Source organism: Panicum virgatum, chromosome 2K (assembly GCF_016808335.1).
Source record: "Panicum virgatum strain AP13 chromosome 2K, P.virgatum_v5, whole genome shotgun sequence".
NCBI lineage: Eukaryota > Viridiplantae > Streptophyta > Magnoliopsida > Poales > Poaceae > Panicum > Panicum virgatum.
Genome location: NC_053137.1, coordinates 67056216 through 67075497, shown reverse-complemented (window position 1 = coordinate 67075497; position 19282 = coordinate 67056216). Strand labels below are relative to the sequence as shown.

General features: G+C 50.1%; 3 protein-coding genes across 3 annotated transcripts; 2 read left to right on the top strand and 1 right to left on the bottom strand.

The window, feature by feature from the left end:
- The first annotated feature begins 2122 nt into the window (after positions 1-2122).
- LOC120696259 (ethylene-responsive transcription factor FZP-like) lies at positions 2123-3264 on the top strand. Its single transcript, XM_039979381.1, has one exon. It carries the CDS (start codon positions 2233-2235, stop codon positions 3148-3150), a length of 918 nt encoding a protein of 305 aa, XP_039835315.1. The 5' UTR covers positions 2123-2232; the 3' UTR covers positions 3151-3264.
- A 2318-nt stretch (positions 3265-5582) lies between these two features.
- Positions 5583-6734, top strand: LOC120695612. The gene is made up of 3 exons (XM_039978814.1): positions 5583-5780; positions 5913-6254; positions 6347-6734. Exons 1-3 carry the CDS (start codon positions 5583-5585, stop codon positions 6452-6454), a joined length of 648 nt encoding a protein of 215 aa, XP_039834748.1. The 3' UTR covers positions 6455-6734.
- Positions 6735-17710: 10976 nt separating this feature from the next.
- Positions 17711-19098, bottom strand: LOC120696258. The gene is made up of 4 exons (XM_039979380.1): positions 18745-19098; positions 18547-18624; positions 18091-18448; positions 17711-17982 (listed from the first exon to the last, which is right to left on the bottom strand). The coding sequence occupies exons 1-3, from the start codon at positions 19033-19035 to the stop codon at positions 18155-18157; spliced, it is 663 nt and encodes a 220-aa protein (XP_039835314.1). The 5' UTR covers positions 19036-19098; the 3' UTR covers positions 17711-17982; positions 18091-18154.
- Positions 19099-19282: the final 184 nt, after the last annotated feature.

Below are 19282 nucleotides of genomic sequence, written 5' to 3'. Positions count from 1 at the left end.
TTAATAACCCGAGGCAAAATTAGGTGGGTAAAAAGGTGGTATCCCACTATAGCTAAGATAATTCGTGTACATGTTCTCTTCTTTTGCATGAATCACCTCACATGCCACACACTTAACAGTCGGTGGATTGACGTTGCTGATGCGTTCATTGGATGCATTACCTTCTAGCTCGACGTCCCTTTCCGGTTTGGCTCTCTCTCCATCTTTTTGACCCCCAAAAGCCACCGATTAGGCTCTTAAAAATGGCTCTAGAGAGACATGAAAGGGATAGTTCTCTTGTTTCCCGTTTAAATATCACTCCTTTCGATAATTCCATTTGTTCGCATTTGAACCCCACCCCGGCACGCACATGCGCACTAGCTAATCTGTCGAATGCATGCGTCCATTGTGAGTAGTTTTTTTTTGGAAATACAGAACAGACGCAAACACTCACATACACGCATGCGCACTTATCCTCATGAATACACGATCGCAACTCTAACCCCTAAGAGCACCTCCAAAAGACTTAGCCGGCCGATCCTTGAGATTAGAAACATAGAGCTAGTTAAAATTTGAAATAAAAATAGAAAAATACGAGCACTTGTGGCGAGTCTAGAACTTGAATCCGGATGGGCATGTTCCACTACAAGAAACCTTACCAACTAAGCTACGGTCAATTCGCCATTACGAATAGATCATGCAGCAAGAGTGAGCTCAATGGGATTGGGAGAGATAATGATCGTTGTCCATGGATTTGTCTGGCTCATGTTGCAAGGGAAAAGTGAGGTTCAACAGGAAAAGGAGTCAAAGAGGGGAGACCCCACTGGACCCTCACCTCATGTGAGAGTCACTCAAGGCTGTACGCATGGAACCAAAGGGAACACATCAAAATATTGGCAGGAAATATATGGCATGAGAAGGAGCGCCTGGCTGCCTTCTAGTACACATTTCACAATGTTGTTTCTATCTAACCACTTCATTTGAAAGTTTCTTATATTATATTATTACTAGCTTGCTACGGGTAATAATATAATAGACCTACATAAGATCACTGACTTTGTGCTCTTTGCTTTGTGTACATGCTGTGCCGTGATCGTGCGAGACATTGATTGTCCGGAATCCGGATCCTAGTTTAAATTCCGATGAGGGACCAAGAAAGTATTGCTTGCTTTAGTAACAGTAGAGATAGAGATTACACTCAAGGAGGAGGCAAACATTTTCCTTTTAAAAAAAATCTAGCTAGTTCTCATGTACTGCGCAAGCAAGCAAGCACATGCACACAAGAAAGCAGAGGCTCCATGCATATGGCCTCGAAAAAGCACATTATATTGTTGCGTAGCATTTTGACATGTATCATAATAGCTATCGTGGTAGTATCTTGGAGTATAGATCGCAATGTTTAAAAGGATCGATGCATGACTAGGTACGTATGTTCTGTTCTTTGCTGCCTCCCTTTTCTCATCAGTGGCAGGCATCTTTTCATAATCTTATTAGTTTGCGACACCCGGTACTCAGCACAGAATCATCACTACGTGCAAGGCAATATGTCCTGTGTAGGACCCAATTATTAAAGAGTTAATGTATCTTGTTTTTCTTTTGAGCTTATTGTAATTTTTCTTCTTCTTCTGGGGCCTCTTGGTCGTCATTATAGCTACAACATTTGAAGCATACCATGTCTAGGATATGATACTAGTAACTTGCAAAAAAAAAAAAGAGAAGGTTATGATACTAGTAACTTGCATGCATGTATCATTAAATCCTCATAAATGAAGTGTGTGGGACTAATCAAGGGGATGAGAACATTCTAGCTATCGTTTTCAATAACACACATTTAATTTGCCACAACATTCCTTCCACTGGTCCTAAGGTTAGGACACACAAATCCAAACACAGCACTTGGAGAGAAGAGAAGAGAGATGCATACAAACCAAGCTTCCAGTCCTTCCGATCCTCTGCCTCCTGGAACTAAACAAGTTGAGAGCATGCATGCCAGTGCCACTGACCCCCTGCCATCTAGCTCATCTCATCCACAGTGCCTGCCCTGCCCTCCTCTCCTTTCCCTCCTAAAGGACACCTCGCTCCAAGCTCCATTTAAATACCACCCCTCCCTCCCTCACTTGTGACCACCACACTACGACTACACTACACAAAAACCTCAACCAAGCAAGCAGTAGTCAAGGTGCTATAGAGGTAGCTCACAGCCACTACAGTATCCATCCAGCTGCTAAAGCCTAGCAGGAGGTCACTCGTGCCATGAACACTCGAGGCAGTGGCAGCAGCAGCGGCGGCAACCCGACCCTGATGGCCTTCTCCGAGCATCCGAAGCCGGCGTCGGGCCAGCCGCAGCCGTCCCCGCCGTCGTCGCCGAGCGAGCGGCCGCCGGCGGGGCGCGGGCGCCGGCGCGCGCAGGAGCCCGGGCGGTTCCTGGGCGTGCGCCGCCGGCCGTGGGGCCGGTACGCGGCGGAGATACGCGACCCGACGACCAAGGAGCGGCATTGGCTGGGCACGTTCGACACCGCGCAGGAGGCGGCGCTGGCCTACGACCGCGCCGCGCTGTCCATGAAGGGCGCGCAGGCGCGCACCAACTTCGTGTACACGCACGCCGCCTACAACTACCCGCCGTTCCTGGCGCCGTTCCACGGGCAGCCGTCGTCGTACGCGCAAGCGCCGTCGTCCGTGCAGTACGGCGGCGCAGGCGCGCCGCACATTGGCTCGTACCACCACCACTATCAGGTGGCTTCGGCGGCGGGGTCCGGCTCCGGCTCCGGCGCCTCGTCGTCGTCGGGGGAGTGCTCGGTGCCGGCGGCCGTGGATCGCGCCGACGGCACGCTGCTGATGGACCACCGCAACGCCGGGCACGACTTCCTGTTCGCGAGCGCGGACGACAACTCCGGGTACCTGAGCAGCGTGGTCCCGGAGAGCTGCCTCCGGCCGCGGAGCAGCGCGGCGGCGGTGGAGGACCTGCGGCGCTACTCGGACGCGGACGCCTACGGGATGGGGATGGGGCTCCGCGAGGACGTGGACGACCTGGCGCAGATGGTGGCCGGCTTCTGGGGCGGCTCCGGCGGCGACGCGGACCAGCTGTGCGGGTTCCCGTCCGGCGGCGGGGACATGGTGGCGTCGTCGCAGGGGTCGGACGGCTACTCGCCCTTCAGCTTCCTCTCCCACTGATGATGATGATGTTGAGCTGCCGCGCGCGCATGCATCGCATCGCATCGCATTGCTTTGCTTTGCTCTCAATTAGTTAATTTGCTTGTGATGATGATCGATCTTGATTCCTGCTTATTTCGAGAGCTCGATCAGTGAGTGAGTATGTAGTATAGATCAGTGTTAACTAGCATTTAGCAGCAGCAGCAGCAGTAGAGCAAGACGATCTAGTGGCTCGGCGCCCTAGCTTGTCGTTCATGTACTTTTAGGCTCTTCGATCAGTCATCTTCTATGACTACTACTAGTACGTACGGAGTTTTCATCTTTCACGCATGGATAATGAAGAATTAGTAACTAATTCCTAGCTTCACGAGATCAATTTTAATTTTGTTTCCCAAAATAATTCAGCTCGATCGTCTCGAGCTTTAATTTGCTTGCTGCTTTCTGCATTGGAAACCGTTTGGAAATTGGAAACTATAGCAGTACTAGAGACTAGCTAGAAAGGGCGCCGCAAGTAGCATGTCGCAGGTACGTGTGTGTCTGACGAGGGACCTGCGGAACGGCAGGAGAAGGCGCAGCTCGGAGAAGCGAATGTTACCAACCAACACGCCGGGATTCAGTCAGTGTTCAGATGAGGAAGAAACATGGCAAGTACCAAAAAGTTTGGGTCCAAAGGGAAGGGGAGGAAGCATGCAAAGCTCGCAGCAGGGTGGGACAGCTCAACGGAAAGCTCGAGCTCCCTGGACAAGTGTCAAGATATACAGGAATGAACCCTGTGGTCAGGTCAGGGTACTTGCATTCTGCCGATCGTTGGAGCCCAAATCCTCAATGCAGGCAGGGAACACTGTTTATAACATAGATAGATACCTCTGTATTACTGCATAGTATTTGCACTCCCTGGCATGGCCTGCAAAATTACAATTTTTGTTTTTCATTTCCCCCGCGTTGGTTGGTTCAGCGCAGGTGCGTCTCTGCCTTGGGACGATTCTTTTCTGACAGCTCCGCAAGCCACCACTCGATTATCTGTCGGACGATCATATCGTCGTCGCTCGCGCGTCTGATCTGATCCACGCAGTTCAGCTGCTCCTACGTAACGTACAAATGTGGTGTTGCGGTTCACCTGTGGATATATTTTTTGGGGGATGAAATTCAAATTGGACTGCAAATTTGGGTAGAATGATCGCAAGAAACAGAAATCGTCGATACTCGGGGAGGGGGGGGGGGGGGGGGGGAGGAGGAGGAATTCCCAGAAGCTCATGTTGTGTTAGATCAAAAAGAGTTGCATGACGCAGAGGCCGGTTGGTTCAACTGCCCATTGGGCTGAATCACTTACACGGCCCAGTGGCCCACTCACAGTGGCCAAAATGCCCAAATCGATGCCCAGTTTTTCTCTTTCATATTCACAAGCATCGTTACGTTTTTCGACTACACTGTGGCTGCTCTGTCTTACAGGCCAGTACTACTGTATGGGATTGCCCGATAAAAAGCAAATAAACAAGGAGTGGTACTATCCAAAGTCAATCGATCCAAATTTTAATTTCTTTAGTACAGTATACTAAGTAGTAGTGTTCAAAATAAATTGACATTGGGAGATGAGAGCCAGGCAGCAGCAACATGCAGTAGTGGCACATACACCCGATTCCGATCCTTTTGGTCACAGCACAGCCCAGCAGTTGGTTACGTGATCGCTTGCCCGCCAAGGGAGAGGTTTTTGGCGCGGGGCGCTAGCTTAGCTGCTACAGTGGTAAAAACCACAGTAAAAATGTGATTTCCCTTCTTTCGTATGTACCCGTCTGACAGGTGGCTGCCTGCCCTGCCTCTCGGCAGCCTGCGCGCGCCGCTTCCGGCGAACGCCGCCGCTGCTCCGCCACTCCTTTTCCCTCCACAAAATTAAGCTTAAGCCGGCGATCGAGATGCATGTAACTTTTTATTTCAAAAAACAAAAAGATGCATGTAACTTTGCAGAGAGGGACAAGCTAGGCCCCGAGGAGAAAACGGCGAGCTGCCTGTATGCAGAACAAGGTCACCAACTCACCATTCTCTCGCTCGCTCGTCTGCGTGTGTGTGTGTGCTTTGGACCGACGACGAGATGTTGGATTGGAGATGGATTCAAACCGCAAATAAAGGGCTCTTTTCGCCTATACCTCCTGCACGGTCTGCCCTGGAGCGCGCCGGTCGGCCACGACACCCAACCACTCCTCTCTTCCTCCTCCTCGATCGTGTCTTCTTCTGTCTATAAACACACACAGAGCCCCTCTCCTCTTCTCTTTCCCGTACGTGCTCCCAATCCAAAAAGACCAAAACCCTCTCCCACCATCGAAAAACCCCAGCCCGCCGCCCCCGTCCTCGTCCTCGTCCCGGCCGGCTTCATGCCACCGCGCCTGCTCGCGGTGCCGGCAGGGACCCGCCTCCCGCCAGGCGTCGTTGCGGTTGCGGCGGCAGGTGTCGGCAGCCGCATGCGCGGGGTGGCCGCCTACGCTGCCGTCCCGGTGGCGGCGGTCGCCGGCTCTGCCCGCGGTGGCGCCACGCGCTGGGTCGTCCCGCACGCCGCCCCTGCGTCGGCTGTCGCGGGCTCGGCCCGCCGCGGCGCCAGGCGCTCGGTGGCCGCGCACGCAGCGCCAGACGCGGGCAGCAACCACGCCGACGCCGACAAGGTGCGTTTTCTTGGACTTTGTTACCTTACCTCCAACCAACGTCCTTGGCCTCTGATTCTTCATTCGCCCATCTCGATCTCCTGTACCTTCTTCTCTGTGGTTTTATTTCAAAGAATCCCTTTTTTGCTCCAGGATAACCACTTCTACGAGGTGATCGAGACCTACACCCTTCAGGCCCTGGAGATGCTAGCCGCGATCCAGCTACCCGCCGCTCTCGCCGGCAAGGCGGAGACACTCAAGTCCCATCTCGAGGAAGCCGTGGACGCGGCCAAGTCTCGGGTGCCGGACAAGGTATCCTTCGTCATGGATCTCCTCCATAACATCTACGATGTCGTGAACCTGGTCTTCGAGTGTAGGTCAAGCGGCGATTTCATCCCGTTGAAGGTGTGCTCTCTCACCCGTCCAGAGGATAAGGCCATGCTCAAGTCGGGCGAGTCGATCGTCTTCACCATCAACATGGACGATGAGGAGAATGTAAGCAAACTGTGGCTTTTAATTTAATTCAATTTGAACAGATTTTATTTTGCATGTTTTAATCACGTTTAATTAATCTTTGTTGTGCGCAGATGATTCGGTCAGTGGTTATCGCCGTGGGAATTGCAACAGGCTATACAGCAGGCTGTGGCTGGCTCAGTAAAGCCCAAATGGCGAAGTACCTGAAGCGGGCGCTGTAATGGTGAGACTGAGACCGACCTTAGCAATCGGAAGGGCGATGAAGAGACCGACCTTATCAAGTAGAATAGTATGGTCAAGCAGTAGTACCTACCTACCTGCTGTTCGTCTGATGGTTTACCTCTATATCAAGTAGAGTAGTAGTATGCATGGTCAAGTAGTAGTAGCCTACCTGCTGTTCGTCTGATGGATTACATCTTCAAGTAGCGAGTAGTACTTGCCTGCTGGTTATGTCAACTTATCGAGTATCTTGTTATGTCAAATATGGTGATCTTTCCAGTTGACGTTGTGTGTTATTCAGCAATGTATCGTCCATTTGATTTGGTGATCTTTATTTTGCCGTTGCATTGTGGTTTGTGAAAAAAAAGAAAAGAAAAGAAAAGAAGGGGCAGAGGATGCCAGGATCTCTGCCCGTTTCATCTTTAGGGGAAGGAGAAGATTTACAAAGCTGGTCACTTTAAGGTTTGGTGATCATTTACTTAGAAATACTGAAGCATATACACACCACACACTTAGCTATATCTTGACTGTCATGGAAACATTTCTGTAGCATGCGTCCTCCTCTGAATCAACCTAAACCTGAAATATCTATTTGATAATGTAACAACATTAATTGAGTAGCATCACAGCTTATCGCGTGTTTTTACGTCGCCCATATATCTTTCGTGATACAAGCCAAGAGCTTCTGGTTCAGGTGAAACCTGAGAGGTTTAGCATATGGTGGACTTCTGCATAAGTAGGGAGACATACAGGAGTTTGTGGCCCTGATATATTTTCGAAATTCCCTCAAATGAATATTGAAATAGTGACTCAATTCTTTCAAGAGTTGGTCATGGATTATGAGTTCAAGATACACCAGTATTAGAATTGTGTCCTCAAAGTCTAGATTAGCTCTGCTGTAAATGATGCCTTGATATTGTGAAATAAAGCTCTGCACCAATAAAACTTCGATCAAAACTTGCTCATTTGTAGCAGTACAATGTATTCTTAGTGGAGAATATGGTTCTTGAGTATGGTCGGTCATTTATTGCTGCGGAAGGCATCGTGAACTCAAGTACTTCCTCCGTTTCAAATTGTAGGTCGTTTGACTTTTTTGACCCCAAGTTTGACCACTCGTCTTATTTGAAAATTTGTGTAAAATATCACTTTTTTTATTATGGGTTGCTTTATTAATGCAAGATCTTCAAGAATGACTTAAATTTCGCAATGTTTGCACAATTTTTTTGAATAAGACAAGTGGTCAAACTTAGACTCAAAAAAGTCAAACAAACTACAATTTAGAACGGAGGTAGTAGCAGTTAAGGATCTATTTTCCTTTATATTAACTGTGCTATGTTCTGATGTTCACTTGCGGATGACAACATTGATTCTCCATCACCTAAGAGACTGTGAAATGAATCATGGGTTAAGTTAAGTGGGTTAACTGTGCAATGAATCCTAGGTTAATAGACTATGCATTGGATTTGTGAAGATGAGTACTAATGGGTTCGTAAGACATTAACGGAGCTTCGATTGCAAGTGATCGAGTTGGGATTCAACATGAATTTTCACCCAAGAGTGATCGGTAGTTTTGACAAGAGAGAAGGGGAAACGTGAAAGAACAGAGGAGGAAGAAGATGCCAAAGGGAGGCTGACAAGCGGGCCCCATCAAATTGACACATATATAACAGTGTTAGATTACTATATCCGATAATTCATACCATAAAAATTTATTTTTTTAAAAAAATACTTTTGTACTCTCGTCCATTTGAACGAGGAAGAAGATTGTTTTTCCATATCTACATCTCCATAGACCTAAAGTTGGTGACATTTTCGAGCCCTGATTGGGCCACGTCGTCCCGATTTCACGACCATCAGATTTTGATCGGACCGTCCCGATTTCACGATTCCAGCCCCTTCGCGAGCGCCAGACGCCTCACGCCTCGCCGGCTCGCCGCCTGCCTCTCCACCTCCGCGGCCGTCGAGGCGCAAGAGAAGCTCCCCCGCTCCTTTTCACATGCGCCAAACGGAGCACGTCACTGTGGGCCAAGAGGCGCTCGGGCACGCGCTGATGCCGGGCCAGTGATTCACCGGCTCGCGGGAGCCAGTTTGGCGGTGGGGGAGGCGAACGAGAGTTCCGGTCGAGGGGTTCCGGCGGCCAGGATGAGCAGAGGCAAGCGACGTGCGATGGTGCCGATGACGGGGCGAGCCCGCTGCGTGGCCCCGATCCTCACCCTGCGGGAGTGGCTGCTGCTCGAGTGTGACTAGCTCCTGCGGCGGCTCAAGCACGGATAGGACCATGCCCTCGAAGAGCGAGCTGTCGTTGCCCCCACTGCCCCAGGCCTCGGCGGCGCCATCCTGGGACGCCATCGGCCCATCGCCCCCGACATACTCCTGACCAGCACCCGGTAGCTATACCTTGGCGGATCTGGGATGACGGGGGCGGAGTGGACTCAGCATTAGATGGGCGCAGCAATGGCAGTGGCACAAGCAGCAGCTCCAGCCACGGTCTCCTATTCCTGAGCCATCTCTCCAAGGTTACAGAGGGTGTAGCCGACTCTGCCTCCACTGCCTGCTAAGTGTTCGACAAAATACCCAACCAATTCTTACCTGTTTTTATAGTGCAATCTGATAATCACAAATATGCTGCCACTGCACTCCATAAATTACAAGCTCCCATGCGTATAGAAAATTCAATTTAAGTGTAGCATATCCTTTATATGAAGATACCTATCTTCTATTCCTGTATTGCAAATAAATGACGCCAACAAAAGTTCACTTTTGAAAGCCTGTTGTACTAGATGGAGTTCTCTTGCTTGTTGATAGGTAAATATTAAAACAGAATGAGCAGTTACTTTGCAATTTCCTTGGATAACCACCAGACCAGATATGAGGACGAATTGCTTTCTCTATATAGCTAGTCATGTTATGGTAGCATAATATTTCTTCTGATCACACTAGCTACTCATCTGTTGCAATACATACGCACTGTGAACGCTGGTAATTTTCCATGCTTCTATCCTAAGATAATAAACTCATGAAGCTTTGTTCATCTTCACAGAATATCGACTTGAAAGCATGCTTGGTTTAACTTTTCACCATAAAAGGACAGAGAGTAGTCTATATAATCCAAACAAATGTTATTTGCCCTCAAATTTGATTGCCACTGATTATCCAAAAACACAGTCAGTAATACATTGAATTGCTAACATCTCATAACTTCATATTTTTACTGTTAAAAACTATGAGACGTGATTGATTTTTGGATTTTAAATCAATCTTCGCTTTATCATCAAGTACCTGCACCTCTGCTTAGCAATTCCTGACTTGCAGAGTTGCAGTAGAGCTTACAAAAGCAATTTCCCGTGCATGGTTTCAAATAACATATAGGGATGAAAAACCTAAGTGTTCATCTTACAGAATATGACAAGAGGAACTACCAGTAAATTTTCTCATCTAACGATTGACCATTCAAATTCACTTTGGAATTTATTTTCTTTACTCTAAAGTTACAGTTACTAGATGACGACCTATGACAAATTGATTGTTTCAATTGTTTAATTACTTTTGTTGATGCTAGAAAACGAATCTGAGAAAAGAGTGCCAGAAGACATGTATCAAAAACAAGGAAGGAAGAAAAAGGGGTCAAGCAGCAAAAGTTGTATACCTATATTTAATATGGTATGCTAATATTTAATAAGAGCTAATGTATGCCAGATAACATTTGTCAATGATCTAAGCTCCTATTTGATATTTATACAGTATTGTAAACTTTAGTGGTATTGTTCTATTACACAGATCATAACAGTTTATATTCACTTTGTTGTGGGCTTTTTAGGGTACCCACAGCCGGGTGGCGGAACGCACCCGCCTAATCCCAGAGGGGGAACACTCGGGGAAGTGCTAAGCGATTAGGCCTATCTAGCTTGGGGGCAAGAACACAAGAACACACGAGGATCTTAGAGTGGTTCGGGCCGCCGGAGCGTAATATCCTACGTCCACTTGAGAGTAGTATTGCTCTAGTGTCGGTGGATGAGTCTATCCTCTGCCTTCCAGTCCTCTTTTGGACCTGAGCCTTCCTCTAACAGGCGTCTCCCTTTTATAGAGCAAGGAGGACGCGTACACAGGCGTCGGACCCCGACAGGTGGGCCCAACAAGGATGTATATTTTACTAGACAGTAGTGGTGCTACACTGATGGAGAATCTCTTGCCGGATACGCTTCATCGTCCTATAGACTCTCTGACCGAGGGGGGTCTTCTCCTGTCTTATCGGCGAGGCGCCCGTTGAGGCAGTGTAGGTTGCGGCGTAGACTGTTGGGTCTACCGTGTATGCATTATGATACTCCGTCGCCGAGTTGTTGTGTCTAACTGGTGTAGCAGACTGACGTGCGTGGCGTGAGTGGCGCCAGCGGCTGTACAATGTACCTTGGTAACGCGCGATCATCAGTACAACCTGGCGAAAGTCTCCTCGGGCTCTGCTGTGGCAGAGCGCACTTAACGCCTCCCGTATTGAATGCGGTAGGTGGCCAAGTCTTCCCGAGGAAGCTTGGCAGCCGCGTGCGTATCTGCGTCTGCGGACACGCGGCGGCTCCGGACCGCCCAGGCGGGGTGTCTGTTCCCTCCCTGCCGAGGGGTCCGGATAGTATATGGGGGTCCGGGACCCCGTGGGAGGTCCGGGGCCCCCGGCTGTTTTTGTCTGAGTGCTCCCTTCTCCGGGACACGTGGTGACACCGGACCCGTCCCCGAGCGGGATGCGGGTTTGAAACCGTTGGTCCGGTGAGATGGAGTCGGACCCCAGGGGTCCGGTTGCTCAGCTCCTTTGGGCGTAGTTACGGATAACTACGAGTCTTGACACAGCAAGAGGAGGTACCCTAGTCCAGAGGTACCGACAGTGGCCCCCGGGCCCACCTCGGGAGAGGTACGAACCCGCAGGTGGGGCCATTATTGTGACGCAATGCTGATTGCGTTGGCGTGCTCATGTTGAGAGCGAGTGCTCCGGACCTCTTCAAGGACGTAGCACTTGTTGCCAGGTTCAGGTACTAGAGCGCTCTCCGCAGGGCGGCGAAGGTGCAGGCTTAGGGTACGGAACCGAGCTAAGCGGCTGCTCGGACCTTGAACCGCTCAGGGAGTCAGCACTACTTCCCCGGACCCGGCTCCAGGCGACCGTGGCGAGCGGTCTCCGCCGGAGCGGTCCACCGGAGTGGACTTGGAGCGACCGTGGCGAGCGGTCTCCACCGGAGCGGGCCACCGGAGTGGACTTGGAGCGACCGTGGCGAGCGGTCTCTGCCGGAGCGGGCCACCGGAGTGGACTTGGAGCGACCATGGCGAGCGGTCTCCGCCGGAGCGGGCCACCGGAGTGGACTTGGGGCGACCGTGGCGAGCGGTCTCCGCCGGAGCGGGCCACCGGAGTGGACTTGGGGCGACCGTGGCGAGCGGTCTCCGCCGGAGCGGGCCACCGGAGTGGACTTGGGGCGACCGTGGCGAGCGGTCTCCGCCGGAGCGGGCCACCGGAGTGGACTTGGGGCGTTGCTGACAATCCCATGAATTACGTCACCGGGCCTTGCAGCAAGGTGTAGGAAACCAGGCCTTATACTAGAAAGGAGCTCGGGACCTCTAGGGACAGCAGACTCGGATACTAGGGGACTCGTAACAGGGCAGTGAAGTACGTAGGCTTAGGGTACATTACCAGGCTAAGCTACGCAGAACTTCTCTACCCCAGGATACGGGCACCACTTCTCCTGAGCAGGTCCCTAGGGGTCCGAACTGCCTTCCAGCTAGAAGGGGTGTCCCAACCTGACCACAAGCCAGCAACTCAATTTGGATTGTTAGCAACTAAAGAAAAAACTCCGTGCGGGAGAAAGAAACATGCAGGTTGAACGAACAAGTGCTATTAGATTAAAGTAAAGATAGGACTGAGAAAGTAAATCTCCTTTATTGCTTGACTCGTGGTGTACATCAGAGGCCGGGATTACGAGGGCGGACCTCTACCGCTCTGGACCACTTGCTGGTGTCGCCTGTTTGTGCGATGAAGCCAGAGATCGGGTTTACAAGGGCGGACCTTTACCGCTCTGGACCACACGTAGGCACCAAATCATTACAAAGGAGAAACATACTCAATCCTATCTAGTGATAACCTACAGCCGTCGCCCCGTAAGGCGTGCACGTTGCTAGCCGTAGTGGAGCTGCCATCTTGGGGGCTCTTCTGAGTCGTTGGGGCGATGGCGCCCTGGACGTGCTTGTACAGCATCATCTAGCATCACCTCGGGAGCTTGCGGGGCTCCTCCCAGCACAAGAATTGTCCTATGCTCAGATAGCATGGGAACAAATTCTTTGGCTTTAAATGGGAGTGGCCCTGCCGTTGCTAGCTATCGCCGTCTGCCGTCGGAAGCCGGCCCGATGACCGCTCATCACGAGCTGGGTGCTCGTTTGAATGAGCACGGAGCGTGTAGAAGGGTGGTCGTTCGCCGGCTCGACCTTGGTGCTGGCGTTGGGCCCCCGCGCCTGGTGGCGGAGTCTTGTCTGCAGCAGCACCGAGAGAGACTCGGTCCTGGGGAGGGAGGAGTCGACGGTCAACTTCCCCCGGGCGATAGTGGTTGGCTCCAGGCTTCGTGTTGAGACAAAGCCTTGAGCCGACACCATGCCGCCGCCGGGGAACCCTGGCGGTTGCTTGAGAGAAAATCTTGAGCCGACGCAGAGGTGTTGTAGGGTGACACACAGCGGGTATCTCTGCTGCGCGCCACCGCGCCGGCCTTGAGGTGTCGCAGTGGCGACGCATAGCAGGCGCCGCTGCCGCGCGCCGCCGCGCCGAGGGCATCGTCGTCTCGGTGCCGTGGCATGCGGCGTGGGTGACGCCATGCCTCTCTTCATCTTCTCGTCGCTGTTGCAGAGGATGAGCTCAGCCTCAGAAGCCTGGAGATCTAGCCAACGCCTGCATCCTCCCCACGGACGGCGCCAAATGTTGTGGGCTTTTTAGGGTACCCACAGCCGGGTGGCGGAACGCACCCGCCTAATCCCAGAGGGGGAACACTCGGGGAAGTGCTAAGCGATTAGGCCTATTTAGCTTGGGGGCAAGAACACAAGAACACACGAGGATCTTAGAGTGGTTCGGGCCGCCGGAGCGTAATACCCTACGTCCACTTGAGAGTAGTATTACTCTAATGTCGGTGGATGAGTCTATCCTCTGCCTTCCAGTCCTCTTTTGGACCTGAGTCTTCCTCTAACGGGCGTCTCCCTTTTATAGAGCAAGGAGGACGCGTACACAGGCGTCGGACCCCGACAGGTGGGCCCAACAAGGATGTATATTTTACTAGACAGTAGTGGTGCTACAGTGATGGAGAATCTCTTGCCGGATACGCTTCATCGTCCTGTAGACTCTCTGACCGAGGGGGGTCTTCTCTTGTCTTATCGGCGAGGCGCCCGTTGAGGCAGTGTAGGTTGCGGCGTAGACTGTTGGGTCTACCGTGTATGCGTTATGATACTCCATCGCCGAGTTGTTGTGTCTAACTGGTGTAGCAGACTGACGTGCGTGGCGTGAGTGGCGCCAGCGGCTGTACAGTGTACCTTGGTAACGCGCGATCATCAGTACAGCCTGGCGAAAGTCTCCTCGGGCTCTGCTGTAGCAGAGCGCACTTAACGCCTCCCGTATTGAATGCGGTAGGTGGCCAAGTCTTCCCGAGGAAGCTTGGCAGCCGCGTGCGTATCTGCGTCTGCGGACACGCGGCGGCTCCGGACCCCCCAGGCGGGGTGTCTGTTCCCTCCCTGCCGAGGGGTCCGGATAGTATATGGGGGTCCGGGACCCCCGGCTGTTTTTGTCTGAGTGCTCCCTTCTCCGGGACACGTGGTGACACCGAACCCGTCACCGAGCGGGATGCGGGTCCGAGACCGTTGGTCCGGTGAGATGGAGTCGGACCCCAGGGGTCCGATTGCTCAGCTCCTTTGGGCGTAGTTACAGATAACTACGAGTCTTGACACAGCAAGAGGGGGTACCCTAGTCCAGAGGTACCGACACACTTAATTAAGGAACGAAGAATGCTCAGTCATGACTTGGGTATCTTTTCAGCTTACCGTTATGTAGAACTCGAATTTTCGAAGGCTACCCTCCTGCATTGATTTCTTTGAAGGATTCTCATGATTTGCTACGAGGCAACATCTTTAAATGTGCAAACTTATTTGTATGACCAGGGATTGTATGAAAAACAGATTTCTTAAGTTATATATCTACAAATAAAACTCTTATAACCTCTGGCATTTGCATTGGCTACTCTCAAATGCATTGGCAACTACATACCCTCCGAGGATTGGAACTAAACAACCAGAGCACAATATGTAGAAGGTGGCAGACACTGGCCTAACTCCTGGGAAGGGCGCGGCAAAGCCGCGCTAGAGTTTCTAGTTATATTTAGTTTTCACATGAAGAGCACCGTTTTCCTATTACGTTCTGGATCTGGAAATAAATGAAACACTAAAAAGAAATAATGGGGGTAATATTAAATGTTGTTTGTTTCTTTGTTTCATTTCATATATAGTTCATCCGTGGCATATACAATTCTCTATAAATTTTAATACTCACATACGTTTCAGCCGTTGCAACGCACGGGTATATTGCTAGTTAGGATAAAAAAAATATAGATATACCCTTTTCACTTAATTTTATAATCAGTTCCTAGCCCATAATTTCAGTTCTTCATAACAGGTACCTGGTTCCTTATAATAGGCTCCATTTTATTTTATAAAACTATTAGGTCTTGACTGATGGAGGACTGTCAGTTTTTTTCAAGCACCATAAAGTTCTTCATATTCTTTTCCTCTTAATGAAAATATGTACTAAGGCACAATCATGAAAAAAAATAGGGTAGCGGTTGGTTAGATTTTCACGGTAGGTTTCAATCCAATATTTAAAGACAGAAATTTTAAAGCAGCGATATTTAATTTAATAGACAAAATCATTAATTTAGCTGTATGCACAACAAAAGTATAAAACTATGCAGCCATGTTGCTGGCCCTCCCTAGCGCTCTTTGCCTGCGAGCCACCATGAGCCCCAAGAAGGATTCGGTAACTTTGACACCTTTAGCGATCGTCGGCAACACCAACTGCGAACATTAACTGGGCAACATTAGAATTTAAAAACAAAGGAAAAGGATGGAGGTAATTAAAATAAATAAAAGGCACCTCGCATCCTTTACTGGGTGGAGCGTTCCTAATGGCAGCTTCAAGGTCACTCATCTGCCAATCATACTCGCGCTGCATAGCCTTCACGTCGCAGTTGAGCGCGTACTCCGACAGACTCTCTCTCGGGTGCGTGTGGCTGAGCTCTTCGAGGGCGGCTTCGAGCAGGATGTGGCTGATGGAAGCCAGCCCTCTAAGCGCGTCGAGAAATGGCACCACGGTCTCGTCACAAACCTTTCTGTTGCAAGTGTCCTCGGCTGTGTGGACGAACACATCCACGTATGTCCCAAGTGTAATGTGGATTGTATCCTTGGAAATCACACTAGGCGTCGTCCCCGTAGTCAAGCTAGCGCTCTCCTGAAAATTCAATCAGCAATTTGATTTTTTTTAGATAAAGGAAAATCGCAGCCAGCCTTGAACATTCACAAGTGAATGTCCGTCTAAACAGCAATTTGAATGAATCAGCAGCAAGAAAATAAAGTTACGATCACCTCGCCATCAACGAAACTTACCACGAGTTGGGAAGCCATGGTGACAGCTTTTCGCGCTGATATGCACACGTGGGCCGACATGGCCTCGTAGTACTGCCAACCATAATTGACAAGAGTGAGATAAGCTCCTGCAGCAGTTTTACATTATTTTTTCAAAATTAAATAAGCAATTGTAGCAATATATACCAAAACAAGTATTTGGTGCTCTCTCTGTTCTAATTAAATTAGTAGTTGTTTTGGTTTGTCTAGATGCATAGAAAAACTACTATGTGCCTAGAAAGGTCAAGATGCCTATAACTGAAATATATAACGCAAGAAATAAACATAGTTTGCTTGTACTATTTTTTTTTAAAAAAAAGATTATATCAGAGCTTTGGTTGTGAATTACTTACAGGTACTAGGGCATTAATTAGCAGCACGTACCAGGTAGCGCTCAGGAGAGCCGTTGATTTTAACGAATCGGCTCAAGATGTGTCTCTTCTCCTCAAGAAAATAATTAGTGTCGACCGGCGGCTGGGCGTGGCGGCTGTGGCCGTGGTTCTGGTTCTGGGCCCGGGCAGCCAGGCACCTTTGGCGAAGGGTCTCGCCCGGTCGCAGCTCTAGTCGCAGGCGCGGCAAACGCGCCCGTCCACCGGCCCCCGGCGGCGACGCCGTGCAAAGTGCCGGCGAGACGACGAGGCAGCGCATCATTGATTTGATTTAATTTCTTGCAAATAGAGAGACATATATATATAGATTATTGAGTGCCAAGCTATATATTAATGTATATATCTAATCCGGCCGGGCCTAAAGATGAGATAAAATCATGCATCGTATCGGAAATTAGTATTTCCTTTGACATATACTAGGCAATTAGGATTTCTCTGTAATCCTACTAGAACTCTACTTTGTAATCCTACCAGGACTCGTACCTTGTAACCGACTAGTATCCTACCCCATAAAGTATATAAAAATGCTGACAATTGGAGCTAATCAGGATTCACATCGCTGGGCTTGATGTGACATCCTCACATCTTCGTAGTTATCATTGTTTTTTAAACTGAACTTCTATTTAAATTTCAAAGCATGTTGAACTCTGTTAATTTGTTTTGAACTTAATTTGTAAAACTCTTTGTTGTAAATTAATTTTGAAAATCTCTATATGCTTGAATCATATGTGCTCGTCTTCGTGCGAGATTTCCAGTGTATGTTTCGATCCATGGTCACTGTGGTTGAATCGAAATTTACCTAACAAACTGCCGGATTACACCGTTTTAAGTGTATGGTAACTTGATTAACTATTAAGATGTGCATTTAAGCCGGTTTAATTTGGACAATTCTGCCACACCTTATTTGTGCTAGCACTTAAATTGGTTTTCAAACACGGCACTACGAGGAAGGCATGGATGAGAATCTGTATTTGTGCCAAAATGAATTTAGATTGGCCACGTGCACATTCACAGAGTCGGCAGTAAGTAAGTTTTGAGTACTCGATCAGTTAAAAATGTTGTAGTCTTGTTAAATACTATGTTTCATTTTTTAAAAGAGAATTGCTATTTATCAATACATGAAAAATTTGAGAAAACGAGCAGTGACTGAATCAATCTGTATGTATGGCCCCAGGGCAGACTGTGAGAGCGATGGATTAATTCACATGTCACATAGACGATAAACAACGTCAAAACATAGCAACCCATGCAAAAGCCAAACAAACCGAAACACAGCGGGCGGTCCTCCAACGGCGCCCCCGGCCCGGCCTGTGGTATTAATCCTATACAATCTACAAGCAAGAAACTATACTGCTACTTCACTCTGGGATGCTTTTCCTAGCGCTCTTTTGCGGCGAGCTACCACAAGCCCCACAAAAGATGACGTGATATATCTCCACACCTTCCAGAATTGCAGGTATCACCAACTGCAAATTCAGACAAACTGAACATTAGCAAAAACAGTCAAATTAAGAAGCTTTTACTACTGTACTTCAGAACATAGACGACACTACTGTACATGCTCGCGTACGTACCTTGCCAATCTCAACGGGTGAAGCGGCCTTGCTGATTGCATCTTCAAGGTCATCCATCTGCCTGCTAACTAAACTCGTCGCGCATGCCCTCCATGTCGCGGTTGAAAGCGTACTCAGACAGGCTAGCTCTCGGGTGCGTGTGGGCGAGGGCTTCAAGCGCGGTGTCGAGCAAGATGTGGCTGATGGAGGCGAGCCCTCTGAGAGCGCCGAGGAAGGACATCACAGTGCCCTTCCGAACCGATTTGGTGTAGGAGGCGTCGACTGCGTCGAGGAAGATCTTCACGTACGCGCCAAGAGTCACGTGGATTGTGCCCGGAGAGATTTCATTCGGCGCACCAAGGTTCAGGCCTGCACTGTCCTGAAATTGTGCCAAGAAGCAAGAGATAGTTTTGATTAATTATTAGCAAGAAGTTTTAGCAGCATGGCTTTGTCATCTTAGTGCCAAAACGAACTAACCATAACGCTGGAAGCCATCTTGAGAGCTTGGTTTGCTGACAGGCAGACCTGTCCCGACATGGACGTGGCCTCCACGTACTGCATCGTTCACCGACAAGTTAGGAGAAGATTAGAATCGTCGTGTCAAAGCAGAGGCAGCCATGATTTGCTTGCCGGTACGTCGTACCAACAAAGAGTGATGATTGATGGAACACGTACCAGGCATCCATGGTCGATTAAGATGATCTCGCGGTAGCGCTTCATCACGTGCTCGCTCTCCTCGACGAAATAACGGTCGGCGGCCGCCGGCTGCTGGGCGCCGCCGTGGCTCTGCGCCCGCACCACGACGCACGGGCGGAGGGCGGCCGACCGGTGGTGGCGCAGCGATAGGCCCGGGAAGCAGCGCTCGCGCCGGCCTGCCGGAGCGGAAGCCAACGTGCTGCTGGGCGGCCTCGCGCTCGCGGAGGTCGACGACGGCGAGACAAAGCGGAAGCTCTGCAGCGCGGCCATGGCGACGATCGAGCACAGGAGGTGTTTGAGCGGCGGGCGCGTGTCTGCCAACTGCAGGCGAGAAGTGGCTTGAGGTCTTGCGGTGTGGTTGATTGGGATCGATCTGGGGCGTGGTGGTGGACGAGTCATCATCAGTCAGTTAAATAGGGGGACAGAGATCGGCGGGAAGTGGAACAGCCTTCTACTCGGACTTTTTCAAATTCCGATTCGGACAAGGCCCACCCCGGAATCCGTGTGGCCGTCTGGA